The sequence below is a fragment of the Megascapheus bottae genome, chromosome 22 (genome assembly GCF_031878675.1).
Source record: "Megascapheus bottae isolate mThoBot1 chromosome 22, mThoBot2.hap1, whole genome shotgun sequence".
Taxonomy (NCBI): domain Eukaryota; kingdom Metazoa; phylum Chordata; class Mammalia; order Rodentia; family Geomyidae; genus Megascapheus; species Megascapheus bottae.
Genome location: NC_143530.1, coordinates 14,100,447 through 14,116,211, shown reverse-complemented (window position 1 = coordinate 14,116,211; position 15,765 = coordinate 14,100,447). Strand labels below are relative to the sequence as shown.

The window sequence follows — 15,765 nt, the reverse complement described above, 5'->3', positions numbered from 1 at the left end:
CAAACCATGACTGTATGTTGGAGAGGTATAGACTTTGAAAATATCATGTACGTGAAAGCTGTCTGGGTCTCTTTTTACTCCTTAATCATCTTTCTTCTGTCCCTTCACTCTATGTCACTTACCAGGGAGAGATGAGCAATGATTACAGGGTTATGTAATGGCATATAGTATTCCATTTTACAGTTTCAGAAGTCAAGTTATGAGTACATAATCCGATCTTGATCAGCGTCATCCCTCCCATCACTCTCTCCCATAACCCCTTCCTGACCCTTCCCTCAAACTGTGTAGTTAGTTCAGTTTTTACATAATAAACAGTAAATGTAATGGCTGCATTTGCTCACTCTTCCTCCTTCTTTTCATGTCCCTCTCCCTTTTATTCCTCCTCCATTTGCCCTTCCCCTTCTAACAGGTTGATCCTTATTTTTGTTAGTCTGTTTGTAGTAATATATATATATATATGTGTGTGTGTGTATATATATGTGTATGTGAACAATAAACACCTTTATTATATGAGTTAAGAATGATAGATGACTTTATTTGCCTTTCCTGGCCTTGATCTTCCTCGGATAGAATTCCAGCTCCTTGCCTTCTAGCACATAGCCATCTGCTCAGCCACACTGGCCTGGCCTGTTTTTGATACAGTGCAGGCAAGAAGCTTCCCCTGCTGGAACTACTCCTCCAAAATACTGCTGATTGGGGCCGGGAGTTCGGCCTAGTGGTTAAGGTGCTTGCCTAGCATGCATGAAGGCCCGGGTTCGATTCCTCGGTACCACATACATAGAAAAAAGCCAGAAGTGGTGCTGAGGCTCAAGTGGTAGAGCTCTAGCCTTGAGAAAGTCCAGGCCCTGAGCCCAAGCCCAGGACTGGCCAAAAAAAAAAAAAAATACTGCTGATTTTGGCATTCTTTTTTCTTTCATCCTATTTCTTCTGAATTTTCTTGGATTGCTTTTTGTTTAGAATCTCTTTCTGCTGTGTGCAGTGCCTCATACCTGTAATCTTACTCAATCCTGTAAGCCTCAATCCTGTAAGCCTACTCAGGAGGCTGAGATTTAAGGATCATGGTTCAAAGCCAGCCCTGTCACTAAAGACCATGAGACTTTTATCTACAATTAACTACTTGAAAACTGGAAGTGGGGCTGTGGCTCAAGGAGTAGGGTAGTAGCCTTGAGCTGAAGAGCTCAGGAGCAGTGCCCAGGCTCAGAGTTCAAGCCCTATAACTGACAACAAAACAAAAACCCCCAAAGCCTCTACTTCTGTGATTCTGAGAATAAACACTGTGGATTTATTTTCCCTGCTTGGAAGGATCTCTACCCCAACTCTTTTTCCTGCTAAGATTTTACTTCATCATTCAATAATCAGTTCAAATACCTTGTATCCAGTCTACTCCCAACTTCCCTGTACTTTCTGCATGACAAAGATTGCCACCCCTCCTATTCTCAGTCCATAGTACTTAGATTCTTAGCCAGATAAATGAAGCATGTTGATAAAATAAAAAGAGATTCTGTAAGGGAAAGAAGAAATCAAATTTTCCCAGTGTTGGAAGTGATTATGATTATGACAAGTATATAGCATGCATGACATGGCTCCATGGCTCTTAGTGTGCATGCTATATGTGATGCACATGTGTCCCACATGGCATGTATGTGTCAAATGACGTGTATCAAATGACACATGTATGCCATTGCCTGCCATGTGTGATATGTGTCACACAGAGCATGTATGACAGGCAATGGCATGTCTGCCATAAATGACACATATGCCAGAAACAGGTCAGAAATGTCATGCATATCAGAAACCACACACATACCATTATAACAGACATAGCAGACATAACATGCGTATCAGAATGGACATGCAGGTCAGAAGTGACACATGTGCCAGAAATGCTGCAAGGAGTGAAATGCATGTGGAAGATGACACATATGCATCATGTGATTTTCACATCACCTCACTCACATGACTTGCATTTCTCGATCAACCCAGCATTGCTTATGTCATGCCCCCTGCCCATGTCATCCATGTTGTAAACAGGTCCTCTGCCTAATTCTCAAACATGACACACACCACATGTGACATGCGTGTTGCGCTAGCTATGCATATCAGAAATGACGTGTGCACCAAAACTGGCATGCATGTCAGAAATGACATGTTGGAATTGACATGTGTGTCAGAGAGGACATGAGTTGTCAGAAATGCCATTCTTGGGGCTGTAGCTTGGCCTAGTGGTAGAATGCTTGCTTAGCATGCATGCTCAAGTGGTAGAGCGGTAGCCTTGAGAAAGTCCAAGGACAGTGCTCAAGCCCTGAGTACTAGCCCGGGATGGACTTTTTAGTTTCTGGGCTGGCTTTGAACCATGATCCTCAGATCTCAACCTCCTGAGTAGCTAAGATTACAGGCATGAGTCACCATGCCCAGCTTCGTGGGCAGCTTCTAGCTCAGGGGTTTCAAACAAGTGAGGTTTCCCTAGCAGGAGTTGAGGCCTGGCAGGGAGGTGACCTTATATCACTTGGAAATGTTCCTTTTTTTGACTGAGGTAGCCCTCAGAATTTTTTTTTGTGTTGGTAGTGGGACTTAAAACTCAGGACCTGTGTACTGTCCCTGAGCTTTTTTGCTCAAGGCTAGTACTCTATCACTTTGAGACACTGTACCATTTACAGTTTTTGAGTAGTTAATTGGAGATGAGTCTCCTGGGATGGCTTCAAACTGCAATCCTCAGGTCTCAGCCTCCTGAGTAGCTAGGATTACAGGTGTGAGCCACTGACACCTGCCCAGATCTCTTAATTTTTTTCTGAAGGGTTGCCTCTACTACTTTGAGCCACATCTCTACTTCTGGCTTTTTGCTAATTGGAGAAGAGTCTCTGGGATTTGTCTGCCTCTAGGACCCACAGATCTCAGCTTTCTGATTAGCATTATGGGTGTGAGCCGCAGTGCCTAACAGTTCTCAGATGTTTGACTACTCTAAATCTTCAGAAAGTAAATAAGCCAGGGCCCGAGAGTTGGCCTAGCATGCACAAAGACCAGGGTTTGATTCCTCAGTACCACATAAATAGAAAAAGCTGGAAGTGGTGCTGTGGCTCAAGTGGTAGAGTTCTAACCTTTAGGAAAGCCCAAGGACAGTGCTCAGGCCCTGAGTTCAGTCCCCAGGACTAGAAAAAAAGAAAAAAAAAAAAAAAAGAAAGAGAGAAAGAAAAGTAAATAAGCCACAAAAGGATAAGATTTATTTCTCTATTCTCAGACCCTCTAACAAAGGATCAAAACCTGCAAGTTTGACACCTTGACAGAGTCCAGGCAGTTAAGGTCAAAGTGCCCAATCAGAGGTCCAACTTCAGACTTCAGAACCCAGACTATGGTCAGATTTCAGCCAAGTCAGAAATCAAGGTTCATATACATCCGTAGATTCCGCTCCCAGGTCCTGTCCTTCTCCTCCTGCCTTCTGTTCTCCCTCCGGCTCAGGGTGGCCACTCGAGGGGCTCTCTCTTTCCCAGACACAGCCCGGGTATCCCTAGCTGGGAAGTGTGTGATTCGGGGCTGAAGGGCTGAACTGTAGCCTAATCCTTCTTGGTCCCTCTTGAGGACAGTGGGGATAGGGTTGGCACGACCTTCACCCCGAGGTCCCAGCCCCATTCCTGGCTCCCAGCCCCCCTTCAGCAACAACTTGAAACCAGGGCTGGAGGTAGGAACACCCAGAGGAAGCTTGGGAGGACGGGGGCCCCTGGACAGCAACAGCAGGTGAGCAGTGGACGAGCGGTGATTGGAGTCTTCAAAGTAGGCACCACAAATCTCACAGAACTGTGCGGAGGGCAAGGGAGACCTGCAGAGAACGAATAAAAACGGTCAGTCAGGCGGAAGAAAAGGGAAAGAGTAGAGGCCTCAGAGGCTGGCAGGTCGACACAGAGGCCTTTTCTGTAAAGGAACAAACTGCCTTCTCCCCCACTCACTCTCACCTTTGTGTTGTTTTTTCTGTGTGTGTGTGTGTGTGTGTGTGTGTGTGTGTGTGTGTGTGTGTGTGTGTGTGTGTGTGTGGTGCTGGAGATTTAACCAAAGGCCTTGATCACTGATTGATACCCACAGCCCCTCTCCCCTTAGCCACAGAAGACTCTGAGTGGAACAGCTGGGATATTTGCTAACAAAAGTGTCTCTTGAACAAGAGACAATAACAATGGCTGTAACGGAACATTTGTATAGTGTGGCAAGCACTGCCTTAATACTCTGTACATGCTAATCCATTGCAGCCTAAGACCAACCCATGAGAAAAATAACCCCCCTACAACTCTACTCTTTGATTTAACCAACACTGGAGGATGAGGAGGTCCCTTCAGCTATTCTGAGACCTCTGATATGGGGTGCAAGAAGGGTAGAACAAACTGAAAGATGGGTATAGGCTAAGGCTCCCCCTCACCGATTCTCTGGGCTCCTTGTCTCTCCATGGCTCTCTCTGATCATGCGCGCGACCTCAGGAAAGCCTGCTTCTTCAGCCAGCTGAGCTGCATCCCTGCCACCCAGCTCACAGACCCCTACCCAGGCAGCTCCTCGGCCAAGCAGATAGCGCACAGCAGCCCCCTGGCCTGCTCGGGCCGCACACATCAGGGGAGTCCACCAGAAGGCATCCCGAGCATTGATATTCTCTCCAGCTCCTCCTGCCTCCTGAGGCTCCAACAGCTTTCGAAGTTCCGCCAGGTTCCCCTCCTGGGCAGCCTTCAGTATCCTCTGCGTCATCTTGTCCTCTGCTTCCAGGGATCTCTCTTGCTCTTGTCTTCTTGATACTTCTGTGACCATGGTTTCTGCTGCAGCCTCCCTCATTGCTCTCCTTTTCTTCCTCTTTCTTTCTTGGGCAGGTTCAGGCCGAGATCTCCGGGGCTCGTGGACACAGCTGTCATCTGCAATCAGGGCCTCATAGAAAGCCCGGGCTGCAGCCCCATCTAGAATGGGTTCTGGCTCTTCAGGCTGCGGCTGCCGCTCCCCATCCTTCCATAGGTCACTGGGGTCTGTGGCTGGTGTAAATGTGATAAGGGATGGTCGGGACATGATGCCTTTGGGGAAAATTAAGAAAACAAAGATAAGACAAGGAAAGGATGACCCAAGCAACCAATTTCTCCAGGGACTTTCTAGCATGAGGAAAAGCAGCTTTAGAATAAAAAATACCCTTACACTCACAACTGAGTCTACAATTTAAGGCTGGCAGGACCCATGGTGACATGTAAAACAAATTCCTTAGTCCTTTAATAGCGAATCTTAATAAAGAAAACTCCAGCGGTATGTGGTGGCACTCACTCTCCTGTAATCCTAGCTACTCGGGAGGTTGAAATCTGAGTATCAAGGTTCAAAACCAGATCGACACAAAAGACCTTCTGACCCTTATCTCCAATTAATCTCCTGAAAACAGGAAGTGGGGCTATGGCTCAAGGGAGAGGGTGGTAGCCTTGAGCTGAAGAGATCAGGGGCAGCAATAAGGCCAAGAGTTCAAGCCCTACGACCCCCACACACAAAAAAGAATCCTAGCTATGACAGAGGCTGAGATCTGAGGATCATAGTTCAAAACCAGCACAGGCACTAAAAAAAGTCCATGAGACTCTTATCTCCAAGTACTCACCAGAAAACTGGAAGTGGTGTTGTGGCTCAAGGGGTAGTGTGTAGACTTGAGCTGAAGAGCTCAGGGACAGCACCCAGGCCCAAAGTTCAAGCCCCAGGACCACCACCACCACCACCACCACCAACAACAACAACCAAAAAAAAAAAAAAAGAAAGAAAGAAAAGAAAAGAGGGCTGGGAGTTTGGCCTAGTGGTAGAGTGCTTGCCTAGCATTCACGAAGACCTGGGTTCGATTCCTCAGTACCACATACATAGAAAAAAGCTGGAAGTGGTGCTGAGGCTCTAGCCTTGAGAAAGTCCAAGGACAGTGCTCAGGCCCTGAGCTCAAGTCCAGGACTAGCAAAAAAAAAAAAAAAAAAGAAAGAAAGAAAGAAAGAAAAAAAAAAAGAAAAGAGAAAAAAAATCTCTGAGTCTAGCAGTGGCTCAAGCCTATAATCCTAGCTCCTAGTTACTTAGGAGGCTGAGATCTGAGGATGTTTGAAGTGAGCCTGGGCAGGGAAGTCAGTGAGATTCTTATCTCAATAAACTACCCAGAAAAAGCCAGAAGTGGAGCAGTGGCTCAAGGGGTAGAACATTAGCTTTGAGACAGTGCCCAGGCCTTGAGTTCAAGCCCTAAGACCAGCATCAATTCCCACCTCACCTCCAAACAAATAACTTCCATGAGGAATATGGCTCAGTACTACTGCATGTGCTCGACATTCATGAGACCCTGGGTTCTAGTCCTTAAATCACAAAACAGAAACATGGCAAAAAAAAACAAAAACCCAAAACCAAACAAACAACAACAAAACCCGTTGCACTAGACCACTGACCATTGTTTTATTCCATAACAAATACCATTAAGAGACATCGGCTCAGCCTTTTTTAAAAAAAAAAAATCTCTCTCGATCCCAACAAAAACAAATTCTTATGCCGGAAGATTTCAGGGAAAAGCTTCTGTCTCCAATGCTTTGCAGCTGCCATAGGGCAAAACAGGACTGTCCTAGCGTAGACATCAACAGTCACTGGGCGCAAAGACGCAAGCGTGGCAACCACAAAACAAAATCACCGACAAGTGTAGTTTCCCGGCCCTGGAACCTTCCCAAGCAGACGCGCAGCGCCTCGCGTGCTCCGGTAGCTCGAGGCCCTGGGGGCATCTGTCGGTTGGGGTCCGGCTTTTGCATAACGCCCCACAATGCCCTTCGCCACCCTCGACGTGGCCCCCTGCTCCAACATCACTTTCTGGAGCTGGGAAGCCACTCTCCAAGTCAAAAAGACCCCGAAGAGGCAAACGGAAAGCGGTGGAATGCAGAGACGCTAGGAAATGAACTAACGCCATCCTGCCTGTCATCCCTCCTCAGACCAGGGTTTGAAAAACAAAACACACTAAACCAGCCCCGTCCAAGCCCTAAGACGAAATGGAGAAGTGTAAAGGGCCGAGTAGCAGAGTGCCTGGCGCTCCCTCAGGTTAGCATTCTGTCTCGTCCGGGTTCTCACAGCACTCCGATCCGTCTACCCCAACCCAAGCATGCCCGGACCCCGCCTTAACCCCAGCTCGGCCGCACCTCGGGTTTTATGTACGCCAGGAAACTAGGACTCTAGCGCCGGGCCCCCAGTGGCCGGCCAGACTCGGATGAAGCGCTGGGCAAGGCAAATAAGGAGGGCCCAGAGGGTGGGCCCGGGGCGGAGCCAGTCCCCAGGGCGGCAGAGGGCATCCGTGTGAGGGGAGCGCAGGGGAAGGACTCCGCCGCCAGCTCTAGCTCGCGTCCCAGTCCCCATCTCCGCCCTAACCCGGCCCCACAGCCCTGGGAGTCCACGACTCTATTTCCCAGGCTCCCTGTCCCGGAACGCCCTATTTTTGCTTCCGCTTCCGGTCGTGCCTAGAGCCCGCCCCCAAGCGGCTTCCTCAAAGGCCTCGCGACTCCAGAGTCGTGCGCCGAGCCTTCTGGGATTCGTAGTTCGCTTTCCTCTGACTTCACAAATTTCTCTCCCTTTTTGGGACTTCATCTCCCGACGTCCACCGCGGCAACTGACCCTTGGCGCTTGCGCGTTACCCTTTCCCCTCTACCCAATTCCCCCCCCCTTCCCTACTTCGCCTGCCGCGGTTTGGTCCGCGGCCTGCGCTGTAGCGGTCGCCGTCGTTCCTTGGAAGCAGCGATTCCCCTCCCCCACCCCGTCCCGGTCCCCGTCCATCCGGTGAGTCCGACGTCGTGGCGGTGCCAAGTCTCTTGTCTCTGGGCGGGGCACATGGAGTCTGTAAACCTTGATGTGGGGGCGAGGAAGGAAGTTAACCAGATCCTGCACCGAAAAAGTGTGGGTGGCCTGAGGGGCGGAGGATGTCTGGGAGACTCCCATGAAAGACAGCTAACGTGTCCCCACTGTGAGGAAAGGGGGGACTCAGCCCGTACTCGGGAAGGATAAACTTGGGGACCCTTGAGGAAAGGCGCTGGGAACATGCAGACACCTGCGGTGAGGGGGGAGGGGAGCCGAAGCCCGAGACCCCTCGGGAGCTGACACCGCGGAAAGAGGGGCGGTGGGTCGGTAGCTGGCGGCACCTTTCAAGTGGTGGGGGCCCTCGAAGGATTCCTCCCCCCGGACAGAAAAGTGGCCAAGGGGTAAATAAGCAGCCGAGGAGAGAAGAGCCCCGCAGCCTTGGGGTCCGTTCACAAAGGCTGGGCCCTAAGTCTTGTGTGATTGCAAGGGACGTGTGGGAGGAGGGAGGATGCCAGAGACAAAAAGGGAGTTGTGAGGCCTTTGCTTATGTTTTTTCTTTTGCAGCTGACGTGAAGATGAGTAGTTCAGAGGAGGTGTCCTGGATTTCCTGGTTCTGTGGGCTCCGTGGCAATGAGTTCTTCTGTGAAGTGAGTTCTCCTAAACGTCCCTTGACTATCCCGCTCCACGTCTTCTTGTCAGACCTTCCCTCAGATTCACCACTCTGGTGTTAATATGTTTCTGTGGGTCCTTGTTCCTGCCGTGGAAGAGTGCTATATTAACCCCATCTTAACCTATGATGGAAGTAGCAAGATGCGGTCCCAAGTCATAGCTTTGCCATCCTGCAACAATTTAACATTGGACTCGTCAGTCTGTGCGTTTTCCTGTATTACTAGAATAGTATTGGTAGTGTCTGTTTCTGGTGGTTTTTAAGATACCTGACTGAAAAGCATCATATTTATTAAAGTGTTTTGTGATGTGCAAAAGCTATGTGTTATTGTAAGTGATTCTAGTTACCTTGAAAGACTAAGCTGTTCAACTTCCATTGTTCTCAGAGAGCCAGGAAGAGGAAGGAAAATTGGTTACTAGAGATTCTGAGAACAAGAAACAGTGATCTTAAAAGAGATGCTTATAGCTGCTTGTCCTTACAAAAGACAGAGTTTTAGCTAGGCATGGCAGCTCTCAGTCTTTAGTGCCTGGGCTGGCTTTGAATCACGATCCTCAGATCTCAGCCTCCCGAGTAGTTGGGATTACAGGCGTCTGCTAAGACAGAGTTTTTTTATGGGCAGCATTACGTACACTGAGGAGAGAGACTCAAGTACTACTGAGTTGTTAAGTGGGAACCAAGGGAAACATGTGCAGTTTGTTGAGGTCCAGGTATCAGTGAGGGCGTCCTGCCCAGGTCAAAGCTAGTGATTTAGATACAGGTTCCCTGTTCACTTCCTGTCCTGACAGGTGGATGAAGACTACATCCAGGACAAGTTTAATCTTACCGGACTCAATGAGCAGGTGCCTCACTATCGACAAGCTCTAGACATGATCTTGGACCTGGAACCTGGTGAGACATCCCTCCTCCCCTGTTGGTGTGTGTCTCTGTGTGTGCACTTTTCTTAGAGTCCCACATTTGTTTCTAAATTCCAAAATTTCCTTCGGTTCTCCACATTCCCAAATACCCTGCATTATTTTGATCTGCCACCTAACTTTTAACCTGATTGTGTAACCAGTAATGTTTGTTACCATGCTCTGAATCTGCAACTCTGTTCCATAATGCCTGTTTCTTTGTGAGTTTTATTTACTGGCTCTTTCTCCTGCTTTTGAACCTTCCGGTCTAGAACCTGCATTGAATTCTTGATATTTATTTTTCTTTATTTATTTTGCCAGTCCTGGGCCTTTAGCTCAGGGCCTGAGCACTGTCCTTAGACCTTCTCAAGGCTAGAGCTCTACCACTTGAGCCACAGCACCACTTCTGGCTTTTTTCTTTATATGTGGTACTAAGGAATTGAACCAGGGTCTTTATGCATGCTAGGCAAGCACTCTACCACTAGGCCAAACTCCAGGCCCCAATTGATGTTTATTTTTTGAGGAGGGAATTGGGAGGGAAACAAGAGTACAGAGGCTGAAGAGATGTAGAGAGAAGACCCAACTGCCTTGAGTTAATGGGAGGGTCTGAGGCCCAAGTGACTGTTGGCCCAAGTGATTGGTTTCATTGGTGGGTGTGGAGTAAACATAGTAGGCTGTTGTCCCTGGGGGTGGGTGTGGTACCTTGGTAAGCCAAAAGACATGTGGTTGTATTTGACTGGCCCATATTTCAGATGAAGAGTTGGAAGACAACCCTAACCAGAGTGACCTGATTGAGCAGGCAGCTGAGATGCTTTATGGATTGATCCACGCCCGCTACATCCTCACAAATCGTGGCATTGCCCAAATGGTGAGGCCTCTCTACTTCCATTTGACTTCTTGTGAGGTAGTAGGGAAACAGGTTCCCACAGCAAGAAGTCCAGTTTCATCTCTACCAAGAAATCCACCTGAGAAGAGAGAAAGGAAGAATCTTAGCTTGGGCCTGGGAATGGAGTCCTCTTTGGGAGAATTTTCAAGGAGGAGAAAAGAAATTGGGCAGGGAGCTGCATTAATCTCCTCGTCCTCTAGGAACAAATAGCAAATGGTACTGATGTTTTGCAGCCTGCCTAAAGGGAAAAATGGCAGTAGAGGAGTTTAAGTTGCCATCTGAGCCAGAGAAGGGGTCTCTGCTCAGAGGTGGCAAACATTAAAGACAGTGAGACATGGTTTGGGCCGTGAAGGAGGTTGCCTCTCCACAGTTAACCTTTGCATTTTAAACACCTTCTGTTTTACACATCTCAGTTGGAAAAGTACCAGCAGGGAGACTTTGGCTACTGTCCTCGTGTGTACTGTGAGAACCAGCCAATGCTTCCCATCGGTGAGTGTTGAAGAAGGGAAAAGAGGGCACCACGTGGCAGACCTCTTGAGAAGTTTGGGTGTGAGTTCTGTGGGGAGGTTGGGCGGAGTTGGGGGGGTACCTGGCCTGCAGAGTCTGGCTGTCTCTCAGGCCTTTCAGACATCCCAGGCGAAGCCATGGTGAAGCTCTACTGTCCCAAGTGCATGGACGTCTACACACCCAAGTCATCAAGGCACCACCACACAGATGGCGCCTACTTCGGCACCGGTTTCCCTCACATGCTGTTCATGGTGCATCCCGAGTACCGGCCCAAGCGACCTGCCAACCAGTTTGTGCCCAGGTGGGGAGCAGGGAAAGAATCACCATGGACTAAAGGAAAAGCGAAAGATCCCCTAAAGAAAAGAGAGGGCAGACCTGCTTGTTCAGAGGCAGGGCTTCTTTCTGTGAATGACAGAAGTTATTTGCTTGCCTATACCTCATTTTCCTTAGCCATAAAGTAGAAATGCAGATACTGCCCGACAGTGTGTATATGTATATATATATATATATATATATATATATATATATGTATTTGTTTTAAACTCAGCCTTACCACCAAAGCCACACCCCAGTCCAGAACAGTGCCTTTCATGTGCATAACTTTTAAGCCAGGCACAGTGGCTCATGCCTGTAATCCTAGCTACTCAGGAGGGTGAGATCTGAGGATCGTGGTTCAAAGCCAGCCCCAGCACTAAAGTCCATGAACCTCATCTCCAATTGAAGTGGCACTGTGGCTCCGGGGGTAGGGCGGTAGCCTTGAGCTGAAGAGCTCAGGGACAGTGCCCAGACCCAGAGTTCAAGCCCCACAACTGACACCCCACCCACCCCCCAAAAATTATATACACACACACACATATAATAAAAATAATTTTGCTGGGTGTGGTGGCTCATGCCTGAGATCTAAAGATCAAGGTTCAAAGCCAGCCCAGGCACAAAAGGACCTGAGACTCTATCTCCAATTAACCTCCAGAAAATAGGAAGTGGGGCTTGGCTCAAGCTCAAGGGTAGGGCGATAGCTTTGAGTTGAAGAGCTCAGGGACAGTGCCCAGGCCCAGGGGTAGAGTGGTATCCTTGAGCTGAAGAGCTCCCAGGCCCAGTTCAAGCCCCATGACCCACCAAATAATAATAATTTTGTTTGGTGTTGGGGATTAAGTTGGGGGCCTTGCCCTAGAAAGGCAAGGCACTCTACCACTTGAGCCACACCACCAGCCCTACTTTATCAGTTTTTACTAAAAACTAGGTGAGAGAGACTTTTATTTTACTTATTTATTATTTTTATTTTATTTTCATTTTGCTGGTTGTGGATTCAAACTCTGGGTCAGGGCACTGTCCCTGAGCTCCGTTTGCTCAAGGCGAGCCCTCTATCTACCACTTAAGCTACAGTGCCACATCTGGCTTTTTTTTGCCAGTCCTGGTCTTGAGCTCAGGGCCTGAGCACTGTCCTTGGGCTTTCTCAAGGCTAGAGCTCTACCACTTGAGCCTCAGCACCACTTCTGGCTTTTTTCTAGGTATGTGGTACTGAGGAATCGAACCTGGGTCTTCGTGCAGGCTAGGCAAGCACTTTAACCACTAGGCCAAACTCCTGGCCTGCTCCCCTTTTTTTTTTTTTGCCAGTCATGGGGCTTAAACTCAGTGCCTGAGCACGGTCCTTGAGCTTTCCCTCATAGCACTTTACCACTTGAGCCACAGCACCACTTCCAGCTTTTCTATATATGTGGTACCGAGGAATTGAACCCAGGTCTTTGTGCATGCTAGGTAAACAGTCTGCCACTAGGCCAAACCCTTGGCCCCCAGCTTCTGGGTTTTTTTTGTTTTTTGTTTTTTCTGTCACTAATTGGAGGTAAAAGTCTTATGGTGTTTCTTGTCCCAGTTGGCTTCACATCATGATCCTCAGATCTCAGCCTCCTGAGTAGGATTACAGGTGGGATCTACTAGCACCAGCAATATTGAAACAGCATTATGTGTGTTCTGGGATTTGAGTGCTGTGAGTGTTCATGTACACACATGTGTGATCACATGCTGGGGACTGAACCCAGGGCCTTGACCTTGCTTAGCACATACTCTCCCACTGAGTTACACCTCAAGCCTTTTTTTTTCTTGGTGAATCAGAATTGAGATGTTTTCCATGTTAATTTTTTTTTTTTTTCTTTTTTGCCAGTCCTGGGGCTTGAACTCAGGGTCTGAGCACTGTCCTTGAACTTTCTCAAGGCTATAGCTCTACTGCTTAAATCACAGTACCACTTCTGGCGTTGTATGTGGTACTAAGGAATGGAACCCAGGGCTTCATGCATGGTAGGCAAGCCACTCTACCACTAGGTCACACTCCCCACCCCATTCATGTTAATTTTTGAACTTCTTAGCTCTAGGATCCTGTCCTGCCCTTGAGACTTCTGTGCCTAGTCTGGCCAAATATTTGTGAGCATTAAGATTTGAGAGCTACTGCCCATCAGCGTTAAGCAAGCCCTTGGAGGAGGAGCTGGTAGAGGGAGGTGGGAATTCAGGCTGCTGGCAGAGCCAGAATGGGGCTCACTCTGCTCCTTCTCTGACCTCTGTCTGGTCCAGGCTCTACGGTTTCAAGATCCACCCAATGGCTTACCAGCTGCAACTCCAAGCTGCCAGCAACTTCAAGAGCCCGGTCAAGACGATTCGCTGACTCTATACCCCATTTGTCTCTCGGTTTTTGACACCTCCATTCCTTTGATGCCACCCTTTCAGGAACCCTCTATGGTTTTTAGTTTAAATTAAAGGAGCCATTATTGGGGTGGGAATATGAAATAAAATGGAAGAAAAGGCCATGAGTTAGTCTTGGTGCTTATGGTTGGGGAGGGAGGGGTGGTGCTGGACCCCAGGGGCTGCCATGCCCCAGGTCAGCTGTGTATTGGTGGTTTTTACTATGGAATAGGGCAGGATTCCTATATTAGATACTATATTAGATACAGGAAACTACAAGGTTAAGAAAAAACTGGTTTCTGACTTGATGAAATGTCTTTTCTTTGTGATGTGGCTGTCTGTTTATAGTATAAATGACTTTATCAATAATGCTATCAGTTTCTGCTTTTGAAGTCTAATAGACCTGGAGGGAAGAGAGGTCTGGTTTTGTGCCTGGGGGAATGCTTATCTAAGAAAGCTGTGGACACATCCTGGCCTTTCCCAGCTTGTGGGAAATAGATCCTATTGTGTGGGATGAATGCAGATGGCGCTTGGGGCACATCCTGATCTCCAGGCTTTTAAGGGGAAGGAGGCTTTTTTCTCCCCCCCTTCCCCTGACCTGGGGTTTGAACCCCCTCAGAGCCTGGGACTATCCTTGAGTTTTCTCAAGGCCAGTACTCTACCACTTGAGCCACAGCATTACTTCTGGCTTTTTTCTATGTATGTGGTATCAAGGAATCGAACCTGGGTCTTCATGCATGCTAGGCAAGCATTCTACTACTAGACAATTTTTGCTTTTTAAAGACCAGCAGGAGTTTGGCCTAGAGGTAGAGTTCTTGCCTAATACACACGAAGACCCAGGTTCGATTCCTTGATACCACATACATAGAAAAAAGCCGAAAGTGGTGCTGTGGTTCCAGTGGTAGAGCTCTATCCTTGAGAAAGTTCAAGGACAGTGATCAGGCCCTGAGTTCAAGCCTCAGGACTGGGGGGAAAAAAGTCATAAAGGACTGGCAGCTAGATAAATACCCTGGTGGTACATAGGTGTGGTTCTATCTGGGTCACTCCTCCACACTCAGCCATCACAATTGAGGATTCTCCTAGTCAAATTGTTTCCCCAGCCCAGATCCTGCCCCAGGCAAGAATATCTTGGGTACCTAGGGAAGCTCTTAACTCCAGCTGCTATCCACACCTCCCAGCAGCTCAGGATCAAGGTGTGGTCCCAGGAAGGTGGGGTTGCCAAGCTGGCCTGTGTGGCTTGTAGATGTTATGATTTCACTGAGGGAAAGGTTAACACTACGTTCAGGGCTGGAGGAAGAGGTTGGAGTTGGAGCCCTAGGAAATCTGGCTTCCGGGCCAGAAGTGTAGACTAGTGAGAGTGCTTGCCTAGCATGAGCAAGAAGTGTCCAAGGACAGGACAGCGCCTAGGCTCTGAATTCAAGCTCCAGAACTGTTGGGAAAAAAAACAAAACAAAACAGGCTTTCTACAGAGCAGGCACCTTGGGGATTAAACTGCTGCCCCCATTACTCCTTTCTACTGCGTCCCCAGCTCCTGTTTCTGAAGTCTGTTGCTTCTTAGACCATCTTTCTATGGGATACATTTTGGGCACCAAAAAGGGCAGCAAGCAGCTGCTCATCCCTCGTGTGGTGATAGCAGTTTACTGTGAGTAGAGCCCCAAAATAGCTATTTTTTGGAGTAGTCTTAGGCCCTGTGTTGCACCTCCTAGACTAGCACCAGGTACCCAGCTTTACAACTCCCTGCCTAGTCCCCCTGAAAGATCTTGCCCCAGTACAACTCTCAGACCCACTAGTTCTGCAGGCCCCTGAACCTCTCTGATTGCCTGGCTTTCATTCTGGAAAGGAGCCTTAGGTGCTGGACTCCCTGGCCACCCTGCCTTTAGAGCTGTTGCACTGTTGACTGCACCACATGTACTTGTTCGTGAAGTGTTCAGGACTCTGGGTCTTCCCCAGGTTGGCTGTTGACACTTTCCACTTCCTAGATTCTGCCTCTGTTCCAGTACTTATCATCATCCTGCACTGTCCTCTGAGAAAACCCACAGCCACTGTGTTGTGATCTTGCAAGCCTCCTCTTTGGTACTGCCAGCATCTGTGTGACTGTGGTTTAATTTCTTCCCTTGCTGTCTGGTGCTGCTGTCTTCCCATGAGAAAATCTGAAGTATGATTTCTTCCCAGCTGACCTAAGGAAGGCACCGAAGTTATCTGTTCACTGTTTCTCCCTCCCCTCTTTTGGTTACCTGTCACATCATCTCAGATCTGGCCCTATGTCCCTAAGTCAGTCCAGACAAAAACTCAATCTGCACAAAAACTTGCATCAGGAAAGATGTGGGGTAGGCATCTGTGCTGATTTCCTGACATGGCAAACC

General features: G+C 48.4%; 2 protein-coding genes across 6 annotated transcripts; one reads left to right on the top strand and one right to left on the bottom strand.

The window, feature by feature from the left end:
• Positions 1–3,196: 3,196 nt before the first annotated feature.
• Positions 3,197–7,426, bottom strand: Gpank1 (G-patch domain and ankyrin repeats 1). Of its 2 annotated transcripts, none has more exons than XM_090355998.1 (3): positions 7,134–7,426; positions 4,400–5,030; positions 3,197–3,811 (listed from the first exon to the last, which is right to left on the bottom strand). In XM_090355998.1, exons 2-3 carry the CDS (start codon positions 5,023–5,025, stop codon positions 3,367–3,369), a joined length of 1,071 nt encoding a protein of 356 aa, XP_090212124.1. In that variant the 5' UTR covers positions 5,026–5,030; positions 7,134–7,426; the 3' UTR covers positions 3,197–3,366. The 2 variants fall into 2 exon arrangements, with proteins under 2 accessions (XP_090212124.1, XP_090212125.1); XM_090355999.1 differs by lacking the exon at positions 7,134–7,426 and adding an exon at positions 5,591–5,658.
• Positions 6,745–13,525, top strand: Csnk2b (casein kinase 2 beta). Of its 4 annotated transcripts, none has more exons than XM_090356033.1 (7): positions 6,745–7,035; positions 8,347–8,429; positions 9,235–9,337; positions 10,092–10,207; positions 10,639–10,714; positions 10,844–11,033; positions 13,295–13,525. In XM_090356033.1, the coding sequence occupies exons 1-7, from the start codon at positions 6,987–6,989 to the stop codon at positions 13,383–13,385; spliced, it is 708 nt and encodes a 235-aa protein (XP_090212159.1). In that variant the 5' UTR covers positions 6,745–6,986; the 3' UTR covers positions 13,386–13,525. The 4 variants fall into 4 exon arrangements, with proteins under 4 accessions (XP_090212159.1, XP_090212161.1, XP_090212162.1 ...); XM_090356035.1 differs by lacking the exon at positions 6,745–7,035 and adding an exon at positions 7,631–7,764; XM_090356036.1 differs by lacking the exon at positions 6,745–7,035 and adding an exon at positions 7,785–7,881.
• Positions 13,526–15,765: the final 2,240 nt, after the last annotated feature.

Excerpts from the sequence above, each read along its gene's own strand:
- Csnk2b (XM_090356033.1), top strand. The coding sequence starts at position 6,987 with ATGGAGAAGTGTAAAGGGCCGAGTAGCAGAGTGCCTGGCGCTCCCTCA. Across the intron at positions 9,338-10,091 it reads GATCTTGGACCTGGAACCTG|ATGAAGAGTTGGAAGACAAC; the intron begins GTGAGACATCCC and ends CCCATATTTCAG. Across the intron at positions 10,715-10,843 it reads CCAGCCAATGCTTCCCATCG|GCCTTTCAGACATCCCAGGC; the intron begins GTGAGTGTTGAA and ends GCTGTCTCTCAG.
- Gpank1 (XM_090355998.1), bottom strand. The coding sequence starts at position 5,025 with ATGTCCCGACCATCCCTTATCACATTTACACCAGCCACAGACCCCAGT. Across the intron at positions 3,812-4,399 it reads ACAAGGAGCCCAGAGAATCG|GTCTCCCTTGCCCTCCGCAC; the intron begins GTGAGGGGGAGC and ends CGTTCTCTGCAG.